The 19,174-nt window shown below is 38.1% G+C and overlaps 1 protein-coding gene across 10 annotated transcripts in view; it reads right to left on the bottom strand.

Moving 5' to 3' along the window:
* The window catches only part of tmcc1a (transmembrane and coiled-coil domain family 1a), a 46,902-nt gene extending 28,871 nt beyond the window's left edge, over positions 1 to 18,031 (bottom strand). The window contains exons 1-5 of one of the 10 annotated variants that reach the window (XM_032554142.1): positions 17,931 to 18,031; positions 17,185 to 17,214; positions 17,043 to 17,088; positions 9,176 to 9,225; positions 6,558 to 7,462 (exon numbers count right to left, since the gene is read on the bottom strand). In XM_032554142.1, the coding sequence (XP_032410033.1) occupies positions 6,558 to 7,217 (660 nt within the window). In that variant the 5' untranslated portion in view covers positions 7,218 to 7,462; positions 9,176 to 9,225; positions 17,043 to 17,088; positions 17,185 to 17,214; positions 17,931 to 18,031. Of the gene's footprint in view, positions 1 to 2,131; positions 2,680 to 6,557; positions 7,784 to 9,175; positions 11,563 to 17,042; positions 17,215 to 17,930 lie in introns of those variants that run through there. The other 9 variants (XM_032556864.1, XM_032554892.1, XM_032553430.1 and 6 more) reach the window with 9 other exon arrangements.
* Positions 18,032 to 19,174: the final 1,143 nt, after the last annotated feature.

The following is a 19,174-nucleotide window of genomic DNA, read 5'->3' as shown; positions in this document are numbered from 1 at the left end:
TATTATTTGTGTGCTACTGTGTTGAAAATTTATGGAGGATACCAAATTAGGCATCACTGTCAACTGTGGCATTATTTACCTGCAAATTTAGCCACAAGCCTTAAAATCTGTAACTGATATGACAGCTGCTGCAGGATGGAAAAAACAGATCTTCAACATTTGCATGAGAAAGCACTTAAAACAAAGGCAGATTATTCTAACATGTACATTTATTTGGAAGGGCAAAAGGAGACATAATTAATATGACCACTAAACCACTTTGTCCTTAACTTATTGGAGGAAACACAAACATGAAACCTCTAACTAATCATACTGCAACTCATTAGACTTGACCAAAAGCTGTGAAAGAAAATGTGTTTTCCATATTAGCAGGAGCAGCAAATAAATAAATGTGACAGCTGGATGATTACAAATCTGTAAGGGTTTGCACTGATGTTTTTTTCTCTCAACTATCAGATTCTGTTCCCCTAAACAACAAGTAGTGACATGTTTGAATATAGTTGAACGGAAAAGATACATAAAACTCATGTAAAATTAACCTTCTCATTTATATAAGATAAAGTCTAGCAAGATGAAGAAGGCAACATAATTTACACTGAGCACACAATCTAGTTTATGCTTATATGACCCATGTTGTAGACAGGAAAAAAGCCAGGCATGCGGTACCTCACCGATTTATTAACATTCACAGTTTGTTTTCATTACAGCTCTAATTTATATCATCTTCCAAAAGTATTTATACTCCTTGGAATTTTTCCACAATTTATCATGTTACAACCAGATAAACAAGAATACATAATATATAAAGTACAAGAATTACAAGAAAATAAAGTAATTGATTAAAGAAGTCATATTTGCACAAACAAAACATGTAGAAGAAGATGGCCTGGTCAGATCAGACCCGAACAAAACTTTTCAGCCTCCATGTATAACTAACTAACTAACACACCACCCTCGCAGTGAACCATGGTGGTGGAAACATTATGCAGTGGAGGGTGGACTAAATACAAACACCTGACACATTTCCCTCATTTCTACTCGCAACAAAGAAAAACCTTGTATCCTTTCAACTACTAGCTAACGCTCTGTTATGGGTCTGTCAAATAAAACCCAAAACAGTTCATTGAAGTTGGTGGTTGTAACATGAGAAAAATGTGAAAAACATCAAAAGGGATTTTATAAGGGACTGTATTCTGTGTCTACGAGGCTGCTCTTGGTTATTACTAAAATGGACTAATTGGATTTTTCTGTAATTACAGAAAAATCCCATTTTAAGACACCCCTCATAAACCAGAGCACTCCCATCTCCTCCTTATTGGATTTATTATTAAATGCTCTTTTACTTGGTTTAGTAAGTCTGCCAGTAGATCAGTAGATTAGTTTTTATTATCTAAAAACTAATCAGAAGTATGTCAAAATCAGAAGTATGTGGTGTTACCAGAACTATTGCATATATATATATAGGTTGGGAAGATGTGGCTAGTCAACTAAATAATCAGAGCAAAACCTAGTTGTTATAAATAACAGACTGAGTTCAAGAACCAGAACATCAGGCTCTCAAAAATAATATCATTGGTACTTAACACAACCTATCCACTGTCTTTATCCACATCACCACCAGGGGACAATCGTAAAACACACATTAACAGCCTGCTATCAAGACCGAGTCATAAATGCTCTCTAGTCAAAAATAATCACATGTATATGTAGTTAAAGCCTATCCCTTGGATAGACCTTGGATCGATTACAAAGACAGGCACACTTACAGCATTAGTGCGAGTTAATGTTTATAAGAGCCTGAATAAACTCAGAAGATGGAGCACTCAGTTACCATGTGCAACACACCACCCAGAAGTGGAAAAAAATTAAAAACACACAAAACAAAGAGTGTAACTGATGCTTCTTGTGAAATACGGGTGCAGGGAGATTTCTATCTTATAATATAGATGTGGATAGTTTTTAAATCAAGCTAAAACCTTAGCAGGAAGGATACTATCAAGAAGTTTCATGACAGGTGGTGAAAAGAAGAAAAAAGATTTAAAAGGATGTTACCCGGATTTCATTGCAAAATTTAAAAAAAGGAAAAATTAATGGATGGAGATATGAGCACACATTTGAGTGCAAAGCTTACCTTGGAGTATTGTCTACGAAGACTGAAACGCTGCACCATCCTCTCTGACTGACTGACAGACCCACAGCTGGAATCCCTGTTCTACTCCCCTCTGCTGATAGTCCTCCAAAGCACACACAGCCTCCAATAACACACTCCCCATTCACACACACGTGCTACAAACACACATGCTACCATCCTCTCTAAATAGCCATGGGTTCACACTGCACCCCTTCACTATGCAAACACAAGTGAGCAGAGAGGAGAGGAAACTGGGTAGAGACAAAAAAGATGAAGTGGCTAAAGACAAACAGATCTACTGTGTTTCCTCCACACTTGTATTCATAGTGAAGTGAGGTGTGTCATACTCACTCACTCACTCACTCACTCACAAAGTCAGTCACAATCACATGGCCATCAATGCACAAATGATTTTCCGTAAACACGGATGAAAATGAGACTTTACATTCACGCATGCACACACCCCTCCACATTCTTCTCTGATGACGGAGGCTGACGATACCCTCAGACACATACAGCTACAGCTCAGCTCTCACTCATCTAGGACGAGGTAAGGTTGCCTCCTGCTTCCTGTCAATGTGCCGAAGGGTGGGGTGGTGAGAAGGATGAGGTGGAGGAGGTGCCGGTAGAGGGAATGAAAGGGAGGAGGGGGAGATAGCAAAGGAGGAGGGACCAGCTGACTGCTTGTAATAGCTCTCTCCAGGGATTGAGGGAGGGGGGGGAAGTGAAGGGAAACCAGAGGGTCAAAGGAAGCACAGCGGGGGGAAATTAAGGAGAGGAAGCAAAGGAGAAAAGAAAGAAATCGATCACTTGCTGAATATTCCTGATAAACAACTTAAAAAAAAAAAAGAAGCCTTGAACCATCAACCCCTACAAACAGCAGGATGTCACACTTCCAAGGTCAACTACGCTGTTACTATGGTAACTAAAAGTAGGGTATACATCATGTTGCAATTTTAAGGGTAGCCACAGCGACAGCTTGGATTGCCCTGATGACATTGCTATGTTGCTATGCTAAGGCAGGGCTGTGATGTTAGCTGGAAATGAGCGAGCGGGTTCTGATCTCCTCCACCAGACCTCAGAAAGGTCCATGATCCTCTAAAGACTAATACCGCTCGCATGTCTGCTCTCTGTTAGGGTGAGGTCACTCACACAGGGCAGGAACTTTATTAAATATAGAGCCTACATTAAAGTTGTTACTGAATGTAAGCACCTCTACAGATGACTGAGATTTGCCAGACACAACTGGATTAAAAGGAAATCATTTTATTCTAATAATGTAAGGTCATTTTAATAACCCACGATGAGCTCATAGTGCAAATAGCAGCTCCATGTTACTCTTCAGAGCTGGTTAGTAGATCTGACAGCGACCTCTGGTGGCACAAAGGCCTAACTTCTATCATCTCTACAGGTGCATCTTTAAAGAAATGTTACATTAATTGAAATGTTGATTATTTTTTAATAATTCAGTTTAAAAAGTGTAACTTAATATTTTTGAGAAGTATGTATTTCAGCTAATAAAACCAAAAAATTCAGTGTCTCAGAAAATTTGAATATTAAATAAATTATTTATAATACTGAAATGTTATGGCCTAAACAATCATGGAAAGACAGTTTTAGAGCAGACAGCATCTCCAACAAACAATCAGAATGCTATATCCAATCATATTAATGTAAAATTGAGTGGAAGGAAAACAGAGGATCAAGAGGATCAAGTAAAGCCCATTCAAGAGTTTGGGGGTCATCCACAAATACATCCAAAACACGGGCACAGCTGTTGCATTTCTTGTGTTAACCGCCTCTGAGCAAGGGACAAAGTCAGAAGCATCTTACTTCACCAAGGGAGAAAAAGGACCACACTCAGTCTGATCACAGTGTATTTTGCACTTGATTTGGAAATCAAGGTTCCAGAGTCAGAAGTAGGAGTGGAGAGGCACAGAACCAGAATTAAGTAAATGCAGCTGTCGATTGGGACACTTCAGACTACTTCTCTGCTGAGAAGCAGATGATGATTTCATTTTCCAGCAGGACCTGGCCAATGGCTACACTGTCCAAAGTACAGATTCTTACTTTAATAGTGCTCATTTGGCACACAAAGTCGTCCTACCTAAAATGTTTTTTTTTTAAAAAAAAGACATTCTGTATGTGGACCTTTCATTATTCTATAATTACTTTATCAAACACGATAAAGATTAGAGAATGCATTATGTTTTAAGACATAAAAGGACTTGTTTATTAATGAAAATCCAGAGCTACTTTATTTAAAACCTGACTGGACAAATATTGAGAAGAAACCTATAAATATTATACATATTAGAAAAAGGCTGCTAAAAGATAATAAAAAAAATAATAATAATATTAATAAAATGCAATAAGATACCATAAAATACAATCAAGCTACAGTATATTCAAATAACCGTGAATTAAACCCTAAAGAGAGATTGCAGATGGGATAATCAGGTTTCTATGACTACTTTGTATCAATGCATGTTGGATTTCTCAAACAAAAGCAGCTGAAACCCTGAATATATATTTCAACCATTTTTACAGACCTTCTCTTGTGCAACCTTGATTTATAAATTAGTTCATGTCTCGGGATTATTATGGTTTCATAAAACATGAAGAAAACAAAAGAGGGAGACCACATCTAGCTGCTTACCCATCTCAAACTGTACTTGTGTTTTGCCAAGAAGAATTGATTCGTCATCCATCTCTACTGAGACAAACTGCAGAGGGATTTGATTGTAGTTTTCAAAATAGACTGAAAATGTGTTCCCACTTAAAAGCACACAAAGCTATATATAGTTATAGAAAAGTTCTGATTCAGGTGATGTGGGAAGAACAAAATGAGAGCCAGAGATAGCTACATATGGACATTGTGTTACATAATGAATCCTAGGGCTTTAGTGTAGGAGTTTACAGGGAAAACGAATCGTTTTCTTGACAAAAACACCTTTATAACTGGAATATCTCAAATGAATTTGTGAATGTTTACTGAATGGAGCGAGTACTTTTACTGCAAAGACAAACTGCGCAGGTGAGCTTCATGAATGTAAACACAGATAGGACAGACAGATTTCTCCAAACCCATAAAAAACTGTATATTTTCCTCATAATTACTTAATAATTTAAATCTTAGATTTTACAAATCAAAATGCAGGCAGTAAACAGCCAGATGATAAGGCAACTGCTGGTGTGAGACATGCTATGAAAAAACTAGATGCAAACATATTTATAGAGTTTGAGGAGCGTGACCGACTAGTTAATGTTTTGACAGCTAGTTTACTGTATCCAGTTAAACTGACCTAAGTAAAACAGATTGATAATGTGGGGAGAGGTTAGGTTAGGGTTTGCTAAAAAAAATCCTTCTGAAACTGTAGGGGTGATGTCTGTGGCATTACAGCAACAATGCTAATCAAAAAAGAGCAAAATTAATAATGACTCACTATAAAACTTGCAGAATTGTAATGACAGTTTTTGTAGCAAGTTGTCAGTTGCTACTATGGTGAATTACAGGCAGACTGGGTTTGAAACAATCCCAACATGTTGTATCAGTTCAAGCTAATTTTCTCAGATAACACATTTCCTGACTTCCTTCTCTTCACTGGATAATCAGAATGTGAATTTTTACTTCATGAACTTCAATTCAAACTGAAGATTGCACCATTTCTACTTTTCATTTAAAAATTTGGTGCTCCACATATGACATCATTGCTCTTCAACAATTTTCAGCTACGTTCTCGGTTGCTCGTCCTTTTCCCTTTCCTTGATGTTTTTTTTTTTTTTACACATTTCTGGATATCAGACACAATAAATATAACCATTATAATATGTAGGCCTGGCCACAGCTGAAATATAGGAAAAGTTGTAACAATTGTATGGTCTCTAATAAATCTTAGAGTGTACCCATGTACACAACAAAGTCTCAGTACTTGGCTGTTTACATTCACTTCTCAAAGTTTCTACAAATTTCCGGCTCAAGTTTGATATAACATTTAGGCTCTTTTGCTAACCAGAGAAAACACAAGAGTAAAAACAACAGACTTTCACCATGTCTTGCTGCGATGGGTCTATTCCAAAAGTACGACACACTTGCCTGAACTCAAACGTAGTTTTAAAATGAGTTACGATAGAATAGCACAACATACATTATTATAGTTGGCTTTGAAAAAACAAGAGTGGCGCAATTGAACCAGCTGACATTATTCATTAATTTTGAGGTTGGTAATTTAATATATTCTCAGTATGAATGGGAACTAATTCTCAGCTAAAATAGCAGCGAGATGTTTTTGTACACAAAGCAGGGTGAACTTCAACTTTTGATTGACGATTCACTGACAAACAAAGCTTGACACTTGTGAAAGCAAACAGAGGACACATTGATCACCCGCAACTGAAGCGGTGATTAATGGCCCCTGTCACTTACTCTGTCCGTTTCCTCAGTAGACTGGTACCCAGACGACAGCACCACATCCCCTACGCCGAGCGCAGGTGCAGGGCTGCTGGGTGTGGTGTCGGTGGTGGACGAGGAGCGTGGGCGACTAACATGCTGCTGTGGGTCGTGGGTGTTCCGTCGCTGCGGAGGCTGAGGGCTACTTCTCAGAAGGGGGTCCCGGTCTCCACTCCCAGACCCGGACCCCTTGCTGCGTCGCGCCTGCAGGCTGGTCCCACGCCTAATCATGCCTGCAGCGCCTGAGCCCTGTCCAGCTGCAGAAGAAATCACAGGAGCAGACAGGCAATCAAAGTCAGAAGTGCAGGACCCCAAAATGTCCTGAGGAGCAGAGGGAGAAGCGCCGCCTGCTGACACCACTGAGGAGGATGAGGAGGAGGATGATGAAGGGATGGTGGAGCGAGAGCGGGAGAGGCGTTTACGTTGATGGTGGAACAGTTGCTTCAAACCCTGACCAAAAACCCCCATGCTTTCCTTGGCGTTTTGGCTCATCTTACTCAAAGAAGGATGTGTAGAAAGAGATGAGGCCCTCCTCAACCCTGGGCCCTGTGAACGCTCCATCCCTCCACTACCTGCAGGATTTGAACTGGGGCCCATCTTTTCTGGGTCACTTTGACTGCTTTCCCCTTGCTGCATATAGCCCTGCTGAAACCAAATAAATAGCAAGGATATATTGCCTAACTCGACAGTCTGCTTTCGCCTCGCTCTCTATGTGTGAGACATGCTGAGGGACAATGACAGAGAAGGGAGAATAAAGGATGGCAGGACAGTAGAAGAAGAGGCGGGACTGTGATGGAGGATGGGATCAGGTCAGGCGCCTTCAGAGGGATGAATCCAAATTGGGAGCAAACATCTTTGACTCAGGAACAAGCAGCCTTGGTCTAACACACAAAAAAGGACAAAGTTAATCAGAGGCTCAAATGTTTCCTTGATTAATTGTCATTAATTTTCCCTCAACTCGAGATCAATTTAATGCAAACAACTTTAATCCTTGAGAATTAAACAGCGAAATGCTTTTAAAAATGTTGGATTTAAGTAGGGAACTGGAATACGTAAAGCAGTATAAAATGTTTTATTAGAAAAAAACAGCTAAAAATATAAACAGCCAACAAACATTTGAAATAAGACTAATCTGCAAGGCTTGAAGTTGAAATGTGTTCCTGTTCTATGTAGCAAATCCAATGATACCACAACATCAAATGCTAAATATCTTATCAATCAATCAATCAATCAAATTTTATTTGTATAGCACATTTCAGCAGCAAGGCATTTCAAAGTGCTTTACATCATAACAAACACAGAATCACAATGCAATATAGAATCAATCATTAAGTCAAGTTACATCAATAAATTTGTAATTGATTACATTTCAAATACAATTCTAAACAGGTGGGTTTTCAGTTGAGATTTAAAAGAAGTCAGTGTTTCAGCTGTTTTACAGTTTTCTGGAAGTTTGTTCCAAATTCGTGGTGCATAGATGCTGAAAGCTGCTTCTCCTCGTTTGGTTCTGGTTCTGGGGATGCAGAGCAGACCAGACCCGGAAGACCTGAGAGGTCTGGAAGGTTGATACAATGAAAGCAGATCTTTAATGTATTGTGGTGCTAAGCCGTTCAGTGATTTATAAACTAACAACAGTATTTTAAAGTCTATTCTTTGAGCTACAGGGAGCCAGTGGAGGGACTTTAGAACTGGTGTTATGTGCTCTATCTTCCTGGTTTTAGTGAGAACGCGAGCAGCAGCATTCTGAATCAGCTGCAGCTGTTTGATTAATTTGTTGGACAGACCTGTGAAGACGCTGTTGCAATAATCAACACGACTGAAGATGAACGCATGGATGAGTTTCTCTAGATCTGGCTGAGACATTAGTCCTTTAATCCTGGAAATGTTCTTCAGGTGATAGAAGGCCGACTTTGTGACTGTCTTTATGTGGCTCTGGAGGTTCAGGTCAGAGTCCATCACTACTCCCAGGTTTCGGGCCTGATCGCTAGTTTTCAGTTGTAATAACTGAAGCTGTGCATTGACTCTAGATTGTTCCTCTTTAGGTCCAAAAATAATAACTTCAGTTTTGTTTCTGTTCAGCTGGAGAAAGTTTTGGCACATCCACACATTTATCTGTTCTAAGCATCTGTTCAGTAATTGGATGGGCTCTGAGTCACCTGGTGACATCGTAATGTAGAGCTGTGTGTCATCTGCATAGTTATGGTAGCTAATATTATTTCCTGTTATAACCTGAGCTAGTGGGAGCATATAAATATTGAATAAAAGGGGTCCTAGGATTGAACCTTGGGGTACCCCACATGTGACCTTTGACCTCTTTGATGAAAAGTTTTCAATTGAAACAAAGAAATCCCTGTTCTTTATGTAGGATTCAAACCAGTTAAGCACTGGACCGGAGAGTCCGACCCAACTCTCCAGTCGATTCAGTAATATGTCATGGTCAACAGTGTCAAAAGCTGCACTGAGGTCCAACAGTACCAGCACTGTGGTTCTTATCTTCCTGTATAACTATGAACACAAACTGAGGAACTGAAGACAGCCTGAAAAATATTGCAGGGAAAAGGAGCAGAAAAGGGAAAAAACTGAGAAAAACCCACCTACCATCAGCCCAGCTGTCATCCTTTTATTTTTCACTCTTCCTGGGATGCTGAGAGAGACAAGAATAAAGAATAAAAGATGGGGGGAAAAAACAGAGCGGAAAACTTTTAAAATGTCAGCAGCAACTCTAAATGTCTTCTTCACAGGAGTCATGACTAAGCAGCTTGTAAATCTCATTTTCTAACTTCAGAAACTAATAATAATAATAATAATAATAATAATAATAATAATAATAGTACACCATACTTCTGATTTTGTCAACGTACTTGGAATAGATACAAAAAATACAATTCAGAGAATAATAAATCTTGGTTTAAACTTAAAACCTATTTTAAAACTTCTGGCTGTAGAAGATTAGTGTGAAGAACTAGTGTCCATATTTTAAAATAATAAATAGTGTTTGAAAATCAGCAGCAAAAAGATATTCAGTTGTAAAATTAACTTTGGATATGTTAGCTACTGGTTATGAAAAGCTAGCAGTTTCTGCTAGCTTTTCTCATAATCCTTAATTTAGGTATAATTTGTTTGAGACTAAATAAATTTTGATCTGAGAAATACACAGTACCTCCTTAATTTTTTAGATCTGTTATAACAAAATGATTTTATGGGAAGAATAATCTATCATTGAGACAAGTGTTTGACAGATTATGACAAAATAATATGAAATCATTTATATTCAAATAAACACATTCTATCCTGACATTGATTTTAATGGAATCTGCTGTATTATTTAACTACCAATGGCTAGAAGTGAATGTCTTTATGAGCTGCCTCAACAAGCTCAAAACTGTAGTTTGTCAATTTTTCTGTTAAACTTTCATAATGAAGAAACATTCATGGTGTATGGGTTTTCTGAGTAAAAAAAATGTCGGTCATTCATTACATCACGGAATTTAAACTAGCAATGCATTCACCTGCAGAATAATATTGCACTGACTATCTTAGTCGCAGATCAGAGCATAGATTTGCAACCTACCAGCTGGGAAAGTGACAGAGAAGTGTGTTTCATTCTGATTCAACACTCGGCTGTTGACTCAGAGTTGATGAGTCAAGGGATAAACCTAAGTTAATCCTGTCCCACAGCTGAAGCTGAACCTGATGTTCTGTCCCGACAGCAGGACCCAACACTCTTGCTATTGTAGTAAATCCCCTCCCTCATCCCGAGGCTGATCCCTGTGTGGATTGGATGTTTCTTGATTGCCCATGGTTTTATGTCCAAACTAAATCCGCTTTCAGGAGCTTTTAGAGGACACTAGCTTCGTTATCAGACTTGGTTTACATGTATAAACATTTGTTCAGTTTAATAAAGTCTTGGTGATCCACCTTAACAAATTGATGACGCAACTGAAAGAACACCAGATGGGTCTTGCATGACAAATGTCCTTTTCTAGACCAAACGGTGTCACCTCATGACATTCTTACAGCCTACCAGGAACTGACTAATAAATAAAGCACAGCTGGCAACGTCACATCAACTCCTATTCTGAATCTGTATCAAGATTTTGATATCAAAAAGCACAAGACATTGAGAATGCTGTACATTTTTAAATGCAAGGAACCAAGAACAGCTCCTAACAAACAGAGATAGGATTGGCATCCTATGAACATCAGCATGTTTCTCAAAAAATTCACAACACTGTCAATGGCCAATAACAAGTGACCACAGGCCAATCTGGAGCAGAATCATCTTCATTCATACAAACACGTCACCATCCATAACTCTACATCTCATTCCTATCTCAACTGTGTGCTGACAAAAATGTACAAGAAAGAGAAAATAATTGCAACAGCTAAGGAGGAAATTGTGGATAAAAGATGTCACCAGTCAAAGATGTCACGTCACCAGCCTGGCAATATTTTGGATATTTAAAACAAAAAAAAAAAACAATAACTATCTTTATAAACTGATATGAAACGATTATATCGTGATACGTTTTTTGACGTTTTCAAGCTTCATCTCAATAGGTTATTATCACAGCAGCATGACAAAGCACATGGTCTTTTCTAGTCAGTTCTCTTAAATTCATCTCTTGTTGAGGGACAAAGCTAACTAGGAATGAATGACACAACATAGAAGTCAGAGTGGCCTGGTTTCTATGACCCTTTAGAAAATATGCTGTTGGCATTTGCTGAATATACAGCTGCTTAGCTGAAAATATGGATGCAGCCTAAACAAGCCAGCGCAGTGTTTCCAGAAGAGTCTACAAGCTGGCATGGAATAGGCCTCTCTTTGTTTCCTGTGAGCCCCACACAGACCCATCGCTGCTCTTTGTCCTGCGGTCCTTTCACTGACAGACACACATCAATAAGAGCAGAATGAGGCCAGAGAGTTCGGTCAGCTGTTTGTGTTTCAGTGCAGTGCATGTTTGTGTCAAACCCAGAAAACAGCGACTACAAAAAAAAAAAAAAAACCTGCAACATAATTACATAGAGTGTGTATGTGTATACTTATACAGTATATGTATGGGTTTTGGTGAGTGACATCTATGACCAGTGGAAACTGCAGCATATCTCATTCAGCAGCTGCAGAACAACAGTACAGCCAGGAAACAGGAACAATCGTTATTGTATTAACGTGTGTGTACGTGGGGCTCAGAGGCAGATAATGGCACAGTTGTGCCAGCTGTGACAGTGAAGGAGATGACTTCAGCACGCTGCACAGACTGTGATAAGAGACACAGCTCTTTGTGTCAAATGGTGATGCAGAGTAAACGAGACAACGGAGACAAAGACATTACAAAGGAAGTGAAAGACGCCACATGAATCAAAGCCATCGAAAGGTTCGCGGCATTTTTCGCCTGGTTGTATCGGGTTTAACCCTGCCACCCAGTGAAAGTGAGGAGGCGTGCAGCAGGTAGTTTGCTCTATATAGGCACAATTTTCCCCATTGTCTGATAAAACCCACATTTTGGCACATTGATGCCAAGGTGGTGTTAAACCTTCGAGGAACAGGATAAACAAGTGAATGTGCAATGACCTCCTTTAACAAGTGTTTGACGTCAAAGAAAAGTTCATAAAACATGCTTGCACATGTACCAAGCTGAAGTTGCCAAATAGTCTAACTAGACATTTAGAATGGCAAAACCTTTGTGTTTTAGGACTTGTCCTTTGTTGTCAAGCGTGTTGGTCTAATCAAATAATTTAACTTTTCATTCTTTAGCATTTATTTGTTAATGAAGGGCAAAAACATGAAGTTTCTGCTCATGTCTGTATTAAACTGATTTTCGGAGTGGGGGTCAACCTCTTTTGCCAAAAGTTTTTAACTCCTTACTCTATTTAACTGCTTATTTTTTGGTGGGTTGGGGTGTCTGTTTTTAATCTTGCAAAATACTATTACATTTGTTTGCAGGGTGCTATACAAATAAAGTGTGGTGGGTTTTTCACTTTGAAATCTATTGTGGGTTTTATGTTTGGTGAAAAGATATCCAAAACATAAATATGAAAAAAAAACAACTTACTAGCACTCCTGCACTATCAATATTTATAAGAGCTAAGCCAACAATAGGTGTGATGCAAACATGAGTCATTTCTAACCATGAGACCTGGCACATACTGTGAACAGTGGGAACTATTCATATTGATCTGCTGCAGTTGTAAATGGCTGAAAATATCATCTGATGCGCCGAGATGTGGGTGTGTAACAGTGCAGCATATTGAATAAATCTAGACAGGTCAGAGCTGAAGCCTGGGAATGAGTAATGGTCAGATTGCAGGTTTAACATATTCTTGGAAAAGGTTTGCATTTACAGGAGAGGTCTTGTTTATAGAACACCTCTGTTTGTGTTCAACACCACAGCAGGTGCTCTACTGAATAATTTAGAACCTTGGAGGAATCGACACTAGTCCAGCTACAACGACAACAACACAAATTAAATTTCTCCAACTACTGAAGGGCTTGTTTTATCACCTACTAGCATTTGTTTGCTTTTTCAGTGATAAACAGATCATGTAAAACATGCTAGGCTTTCAGTAGTGCCTCACTTAGTGAACTGATGAGTGTTTAGCAGAAGTGATCCAGCTCATACTCCAACAGGTCTGGGAGAGCATAGTTAGCTGTCAACAGACTGGAAACCACCTACACACCAGCTGAAATATCATACCACCAACAGTATTAAAAGCACACAGCCACTATGGACAATGGGGAGAGTGGCCAATGTCATGATCAATGGTGACTTGGTACAACAGATGGGGGAAACCTGCCAGCTCATCAGGCCAAGAAGCATTTGACTCTTTGAAGCTCTTTATGCTTCCAGCAGGTGAGAAGAACTTTATAGTCAACCTGAAACCATTTGCGTCTTCGATATTGGATGCAAATGATTGTGTCCAAGTGGATTAATTCTTATTTTAAACAATTTAATTACTTCAAGTGATGTACAAAATTTTAGTAGTTTGACTACAATTACTCAGTCAAATTGTCAGGTGGTAAAACTGACCAAGTGATTGAACATGTTAAAACTGAATAAATGAATAGTTCTGTGATTGTAACTATCTATCTCCTATCTATCCATCTATCCATTTATCATCTAACATAATTATCCTTGGAGGGCACCTCTCCACCTCCACCTTGGAGGGCACTCCGATTATCCTCCAGCAGACCACAGACTATCTCCAGCAGTCTGTGGTAATAACTTCAAAATAAAATTACTCTGGCATGATTTTATTGAAAGCTTTTTGATAAACAAAATTTAACAAACACCAATAGTTTTAGGGATGTTCAGATTGAAATATTTTTGTCCAGTAATATGCATCTTCTCAAATATATTGGTGGCACTTAACCAAAAACATTGCAAAATTACAAAAATTACAAAATTTCAAGTTACAAAATTATTTCAGTTGACGGATTAGTTTAGCACCTTTGTGTTTGAATGAGAAGATGTTCAAAAGTTATGGAACATTTTAAGTAGTACTCAACATTATCGTTCTTAAGGAGGCTGAGCCATAGCACTGGAAGAAACTAATTATCTGGCAGAAAAACTGGACATTAGAATCCTCCTCCACTGTTGGTGTTTATTAAGATCTCAAATAGCCAAGAAATAAACAAGATTTTTTAAAAGAGAAGATTAAGTTTTGCTTTGAAGTTTATGTCAATTTCATCATTGTCTTACAAAATTTAATATATTATGACTCTTGCATTTAACACTGATTACCAGGTACTCAGCCCCGCTTTCAAGTGTAAACTCTTGTGGTGCTGAGCTGCCTTTGCCTGTTTTCTGTTGGGAGGGATCAGAGAGAGGCCGGCAGCTTGTTGCCACGAGAAACCACAGCCTTTATGAAGGAATTTCACCTTCTATCTGGAAGTGTGGGAGTAAGTTATAATGGAGACAAAAACCTGCCAGAAACAGACATGGAAAAAAGTAAGTGCCCCTGCCCGTACAACTCTAAGGTTAGGGCATAAACAAATATGGCCAATTTTTTTAGACATGTTGTCCAACTCTACTATAAGAACCTTACATAAAAATAATAAATAAAAATATTTCATGTGTGAAAAAAGGCCCTTTATATTGTTAATTTGGATGTATCACTTACAACTCATCCTTTAACTCTAAGGTTTAAAAGTTCATCAGTAGAAAATATTCAAGACCAGTAACAATCTCCATAAGAATAAATATCTCAGCAATGGTCACCCAAGGAAAGAAGTCATAATGTCTCGATGATAGCCTAATCTTTGGGGGAAATTTTTGACGTATATACTACTGAGAACACTGGAAAATAGCTTAATTTGCTTGAGTTGGTTGTCACAAGAACATATTGTCAACCAAAAACAGCATGACCAAAGTTGACCTTACAGTCACTGCTTTGACAATGAACTTCTCTGTATACCAAGGTACTTTACAGTCAAACTTAAGACCATCTGAGCAATTAAGCTGAAGCTTGACTGAAACTGGGTCAAGAAACAGAACATTTATCTCAAGTACAGCAGCAAATCTACACCAAAACGACCCAAATAAAATTAATCAAAGCGTTACAGTGCTCCAGTTACAGTCCAAATCTAAATGAAATGTGGTGCGAAATAAAGATGGCTGTGTAGAAAGAAATTCTCACAAACCACAAGGAAATGAAGCAACAGTGAAAAGACACTGATTAATGCATATTCTCAGTAATATGGGTGGCTAGTGAGGATACAGAAAATGATTACTTCCTTTCACTATGACTAAATGTTAAAGCAGAGACATCCAACCTTTTCTCAATTGGGTTAAAAAATGTCATGATGAAAGTACTCAGAGAAGGACAATATTTAAATTATTATTCTTTCCACTGAAATCCAAAATCTTATCAGAGAAAATTACATCCAAACATTTATCCACTGTCCCTGTGCAAACTATTCTGGCACTGAGGTCAAGGCCCATAAAAGGCCCCCGGAGGCCGAACTTTGGACATCCCTGATGTAGAGCTACTAAAATAAGGGACACTTGCTGTTTTTTAAAATTATGTGATTCTGAAAAGTACATCCTCTTCCAGGTCAAGAGGTTTTACGTTGTCAGGACAAAATTAAAGTCAGTGGCTCTTCGTCAGATAAAAAAGTTATTCAACTTTAACCTCAAATGTGCAAGTGAATAAAAATTACAAAAAAATACACCTGTTTGCTCTGTTTTAACAGAAAGTCAAGAATGTAGGACATCAACAACAACTCTGCTGCTAACCATCAATTTGGGAATCAAGATTATCTGAACTTCAGCGATCTCATCAGTAATATTAAAATCAATCTTCACAAGCACAAATAGTTTTATATTTTTATGACTAAAAGGTTTTCAAAGTCTTATGAAACAAAGTCACAGGTAATTTTATGAACCATAATGAGAATAAGCACCTCACCACAATTTTCTAAACGGTGCAGGTAATATTAATTATAATTAATAATTAATCATTAATTAAGCATTAATCTTGTCAAGCATCAGCATGTGTTAAATAAAACCACAACCATTAAGTGATTATTCATTTAGTGAATGAACAAAAACTTACTTAAAATCTGTGATAGGGATGCACAATGTAAATAAAAATATAAAGAATATATTAAGAATATCCATTTTTTACATGCATCGAGATCAAAACAATAAATATCACAGCTGCAGAATTTTATTCCAGCCTATACCAAGTTGTAAGTTTTTAATCTTAAATTGTTTCAACAGCATACATTGGAAAATTCTATTGAAAAGCTAGTTTCGTCCTCCAACCCCCATTTCCATAAACAACAAAGACATTAATAAGTTTTGTCAATGAATAACAGTAATATCAAAGCCATTACATGAGTGATATTCCTCACTAATTACTGCTAATTTCATGTGATTATTCTGATCCAGTGTCAGCATCATTCGGAGAAACACATTGTGGCTGTTCTTACGGAGCTAACCAACACTTCTGGAGGCCAAATTACACTGCAGTCCTGTCTTCTTCGCCTGCGTGTCTTCAGGATTCATCACCTCTAGTATTAAAGTGTTTTAATAAGCTGAGCACATAACTGAGAGTGAAGCAACTCCCATCTTTAGAAGCCGCAGAGTTCAATCTTGTATGCGTCATGCTCACTACCATCAACACAAAGATGCACAACACATTACGCTCCTACAAAGACCCTTAATTCTGAGTCTAGGCCCAAGAAGGGATGGAGCAATGTGAGGGCAGCAGGAACAGGAGGAGGCGGGGAGGGGCAGCGTCATCATGGTGGTCTGACCATCCAAGTGAGACGTGAATAGCTGTGCTGTGTTAGCAGTGCCCTGAAGGGGCAGACAAGCTCTCAGCCACTTAGCAGAAACAGCCAAACAGATACTAGGATGCATCATGTCATGTTAGACTCTTCCAGGCCGCTACATCTCTGCACAGATGGAAACAGTTATCAGAATGTATGAGTGGAGTGAAAGGGTGAAAACCAACCTTCAATCATTGCAGAGGAGGTGACAAGCTTCCACATTTGGTGAATCTGCCCTCAACCAGCAGCATGAGAAAAAGAGGAGATGAACTCTGTAATCCTCGACATCTGCCTTCCTGACTGTTTCCCTGTTTTTAGTATGCATACCTGTTTTTCTTCGACAATGACAATGAAAAGCTAAAGAAAAAAAAAAAAGAAACAGCCTTCAGATACAATGAGGCTGCAGGTTCATCGGATTCTAGAATTATCCTGCTTTAACCTCTGGAAGGAATTTTTAAATAATGTAGTTGCTTCACAATACCTTGAATAACTCGTTTTATGATAAATTTCTTATCAGCCTAGAAATATAAATATAAATATATAGACATATATAATTTGTCTTTCTATATAATACCTTACAAAATTACACAGAAAAGTACTATATATATATACATAGAAAGAGGGAGAGAGAGAGAGAAATAATTTCTCTATAACTGTAAATACGGGTACTGTTATGGCAGGACAAGACCGTTACGAAAGATAAGTCCAAAAATTCTCGGTTGAGTAACGCAAAAGTACTTTCTGTTCTATATAAATAAAATTACAGGAGACGGTACTTAGTGTGTTTAGTGGAAACACTAAAGGAAAATAAAAGTGACCAAATCCGTTAAAGTATCAGTTCAGTTCAAGTCAAGTGCGTTTTTCGACAGCAGTTTCTACCATTCAGTTTAGAGGACTCAGGTTGACAGTCCCGTTAGTGTCATCGCGCAGAGCTGCTAATACGGTAAATTATCAACAGCGATACTCTGACAGTCAGAGGCTCAACAGGCATCACAAACACGCACAAACTGGCGGTAAGAAGAGCCTCCTAAAATAAACAGAAACACTCAACAAAAGAAATAAGAAACATTTACCATGAGTGATGAACTGTGGAAACTGATAGACGTTAAGCAAGCTACACCCCTCCGATGAGAGCGGTACACACCACGGGCCGCCCGCCCTCCCCAAAAACATAGATCTGACGTAGAGGCGTAAGGCGTAACCAAAGATTGTATGTTGAGATGATGACTTACTCAGCACTTTTAAAACAGAGACCTACATCTCTCGTTAGATAACAAGTTAGCTTCAGGTTTACATCTGCATCTCAATCAATAACTGACTATGATCGAAAAGTTAATTTATTTTAATAAATATTATCAAAACGTAAACGCATGTATACAGTTTCTTTATACGATAAATATGAAGCATTTATTTCCTATAAATGAAATAAATCATTAGCATATTGCTGATGATTTTATCTACGGAAATGTCAACCGAAAAATATTGCAATACTGCACATTGCTGACAGTAATGTATAATTCCTGTTGATGTTAATGCAGCCCAAGATGATGTAATAGTAACCATGTATTTGTAATTATATTTTTACAAACTGTAAAATGAGAAAAAGGAACCAATCCAGTCTAGGGTCAGAAGTATAAATGTCCGAGAACAATTTGTTTCATCCATTTTTTTTTCAGTTCTTGTGGGTAGAAATTCAGTCCAATAATACTTTTTTAATACTTTATTTTATTAAATAATTAATCAATAGAACCATGTATTTCAATTTTAAAAAATACAGAAGTAAATGTGGACTCACAGTTTTGTGAAGCTGTAGAGCTTCATATAACTGCATCAGGCATAATCTTCACACTGATGCCAGTTATTCAACTATGATCCAGAGAGTGAGGGAAAAAAAACACTTGCATCCCAGACATTTTAGGAAACACATCTGTCTCTCATTCTTCTCTATAAAACACTGGTTATAAAAAACAGAACTCCCCAATAATTGTTTATTGGAAATCGGATGAATGGCTATTCTTCTGAAGCAAAAGAGATACGCGCTCAGTGATTTTTGCTGATGTTGTCATGGATGAGGCCTGCGTGGGTTGATCCTCCACCAGGCCCTGTTGTGATGAAGTATTCGAAGCATTGGAAGGATTTGACTTAAACGAGATCTCTTAAACATTGCTTGTCTTTTCCTCTATCATCAAGCATAACATCAAACATTGTTTGAATGTTTGTTGGCAGGTTATATTTAAAAGGCCTGTTGAAAATAGTGCAATTCAAAAGGTTTAAGTAAAGACTAAATGGTGAGAACGTAAACCTGCTCAAACACTGT

Source organism: Xiphophorus hellerii, chromosome 1, assembly GCF_003331165.1.
Source record: "Xiphophorus hellerii strain 12219 chromosome 1, Xiphophorus_hellerii-4.1, whole genome shotgun sequence".
NCBI lineage: Eukaryota > Metazoa > Chordata > Actinopteri > Cyprinodontiformes > Poeciliidae > Xiphophorus > Xiphophorus hellerii.
This window is presented reverse-complemented; position numbering and strand designations above follow the sequence as displayed.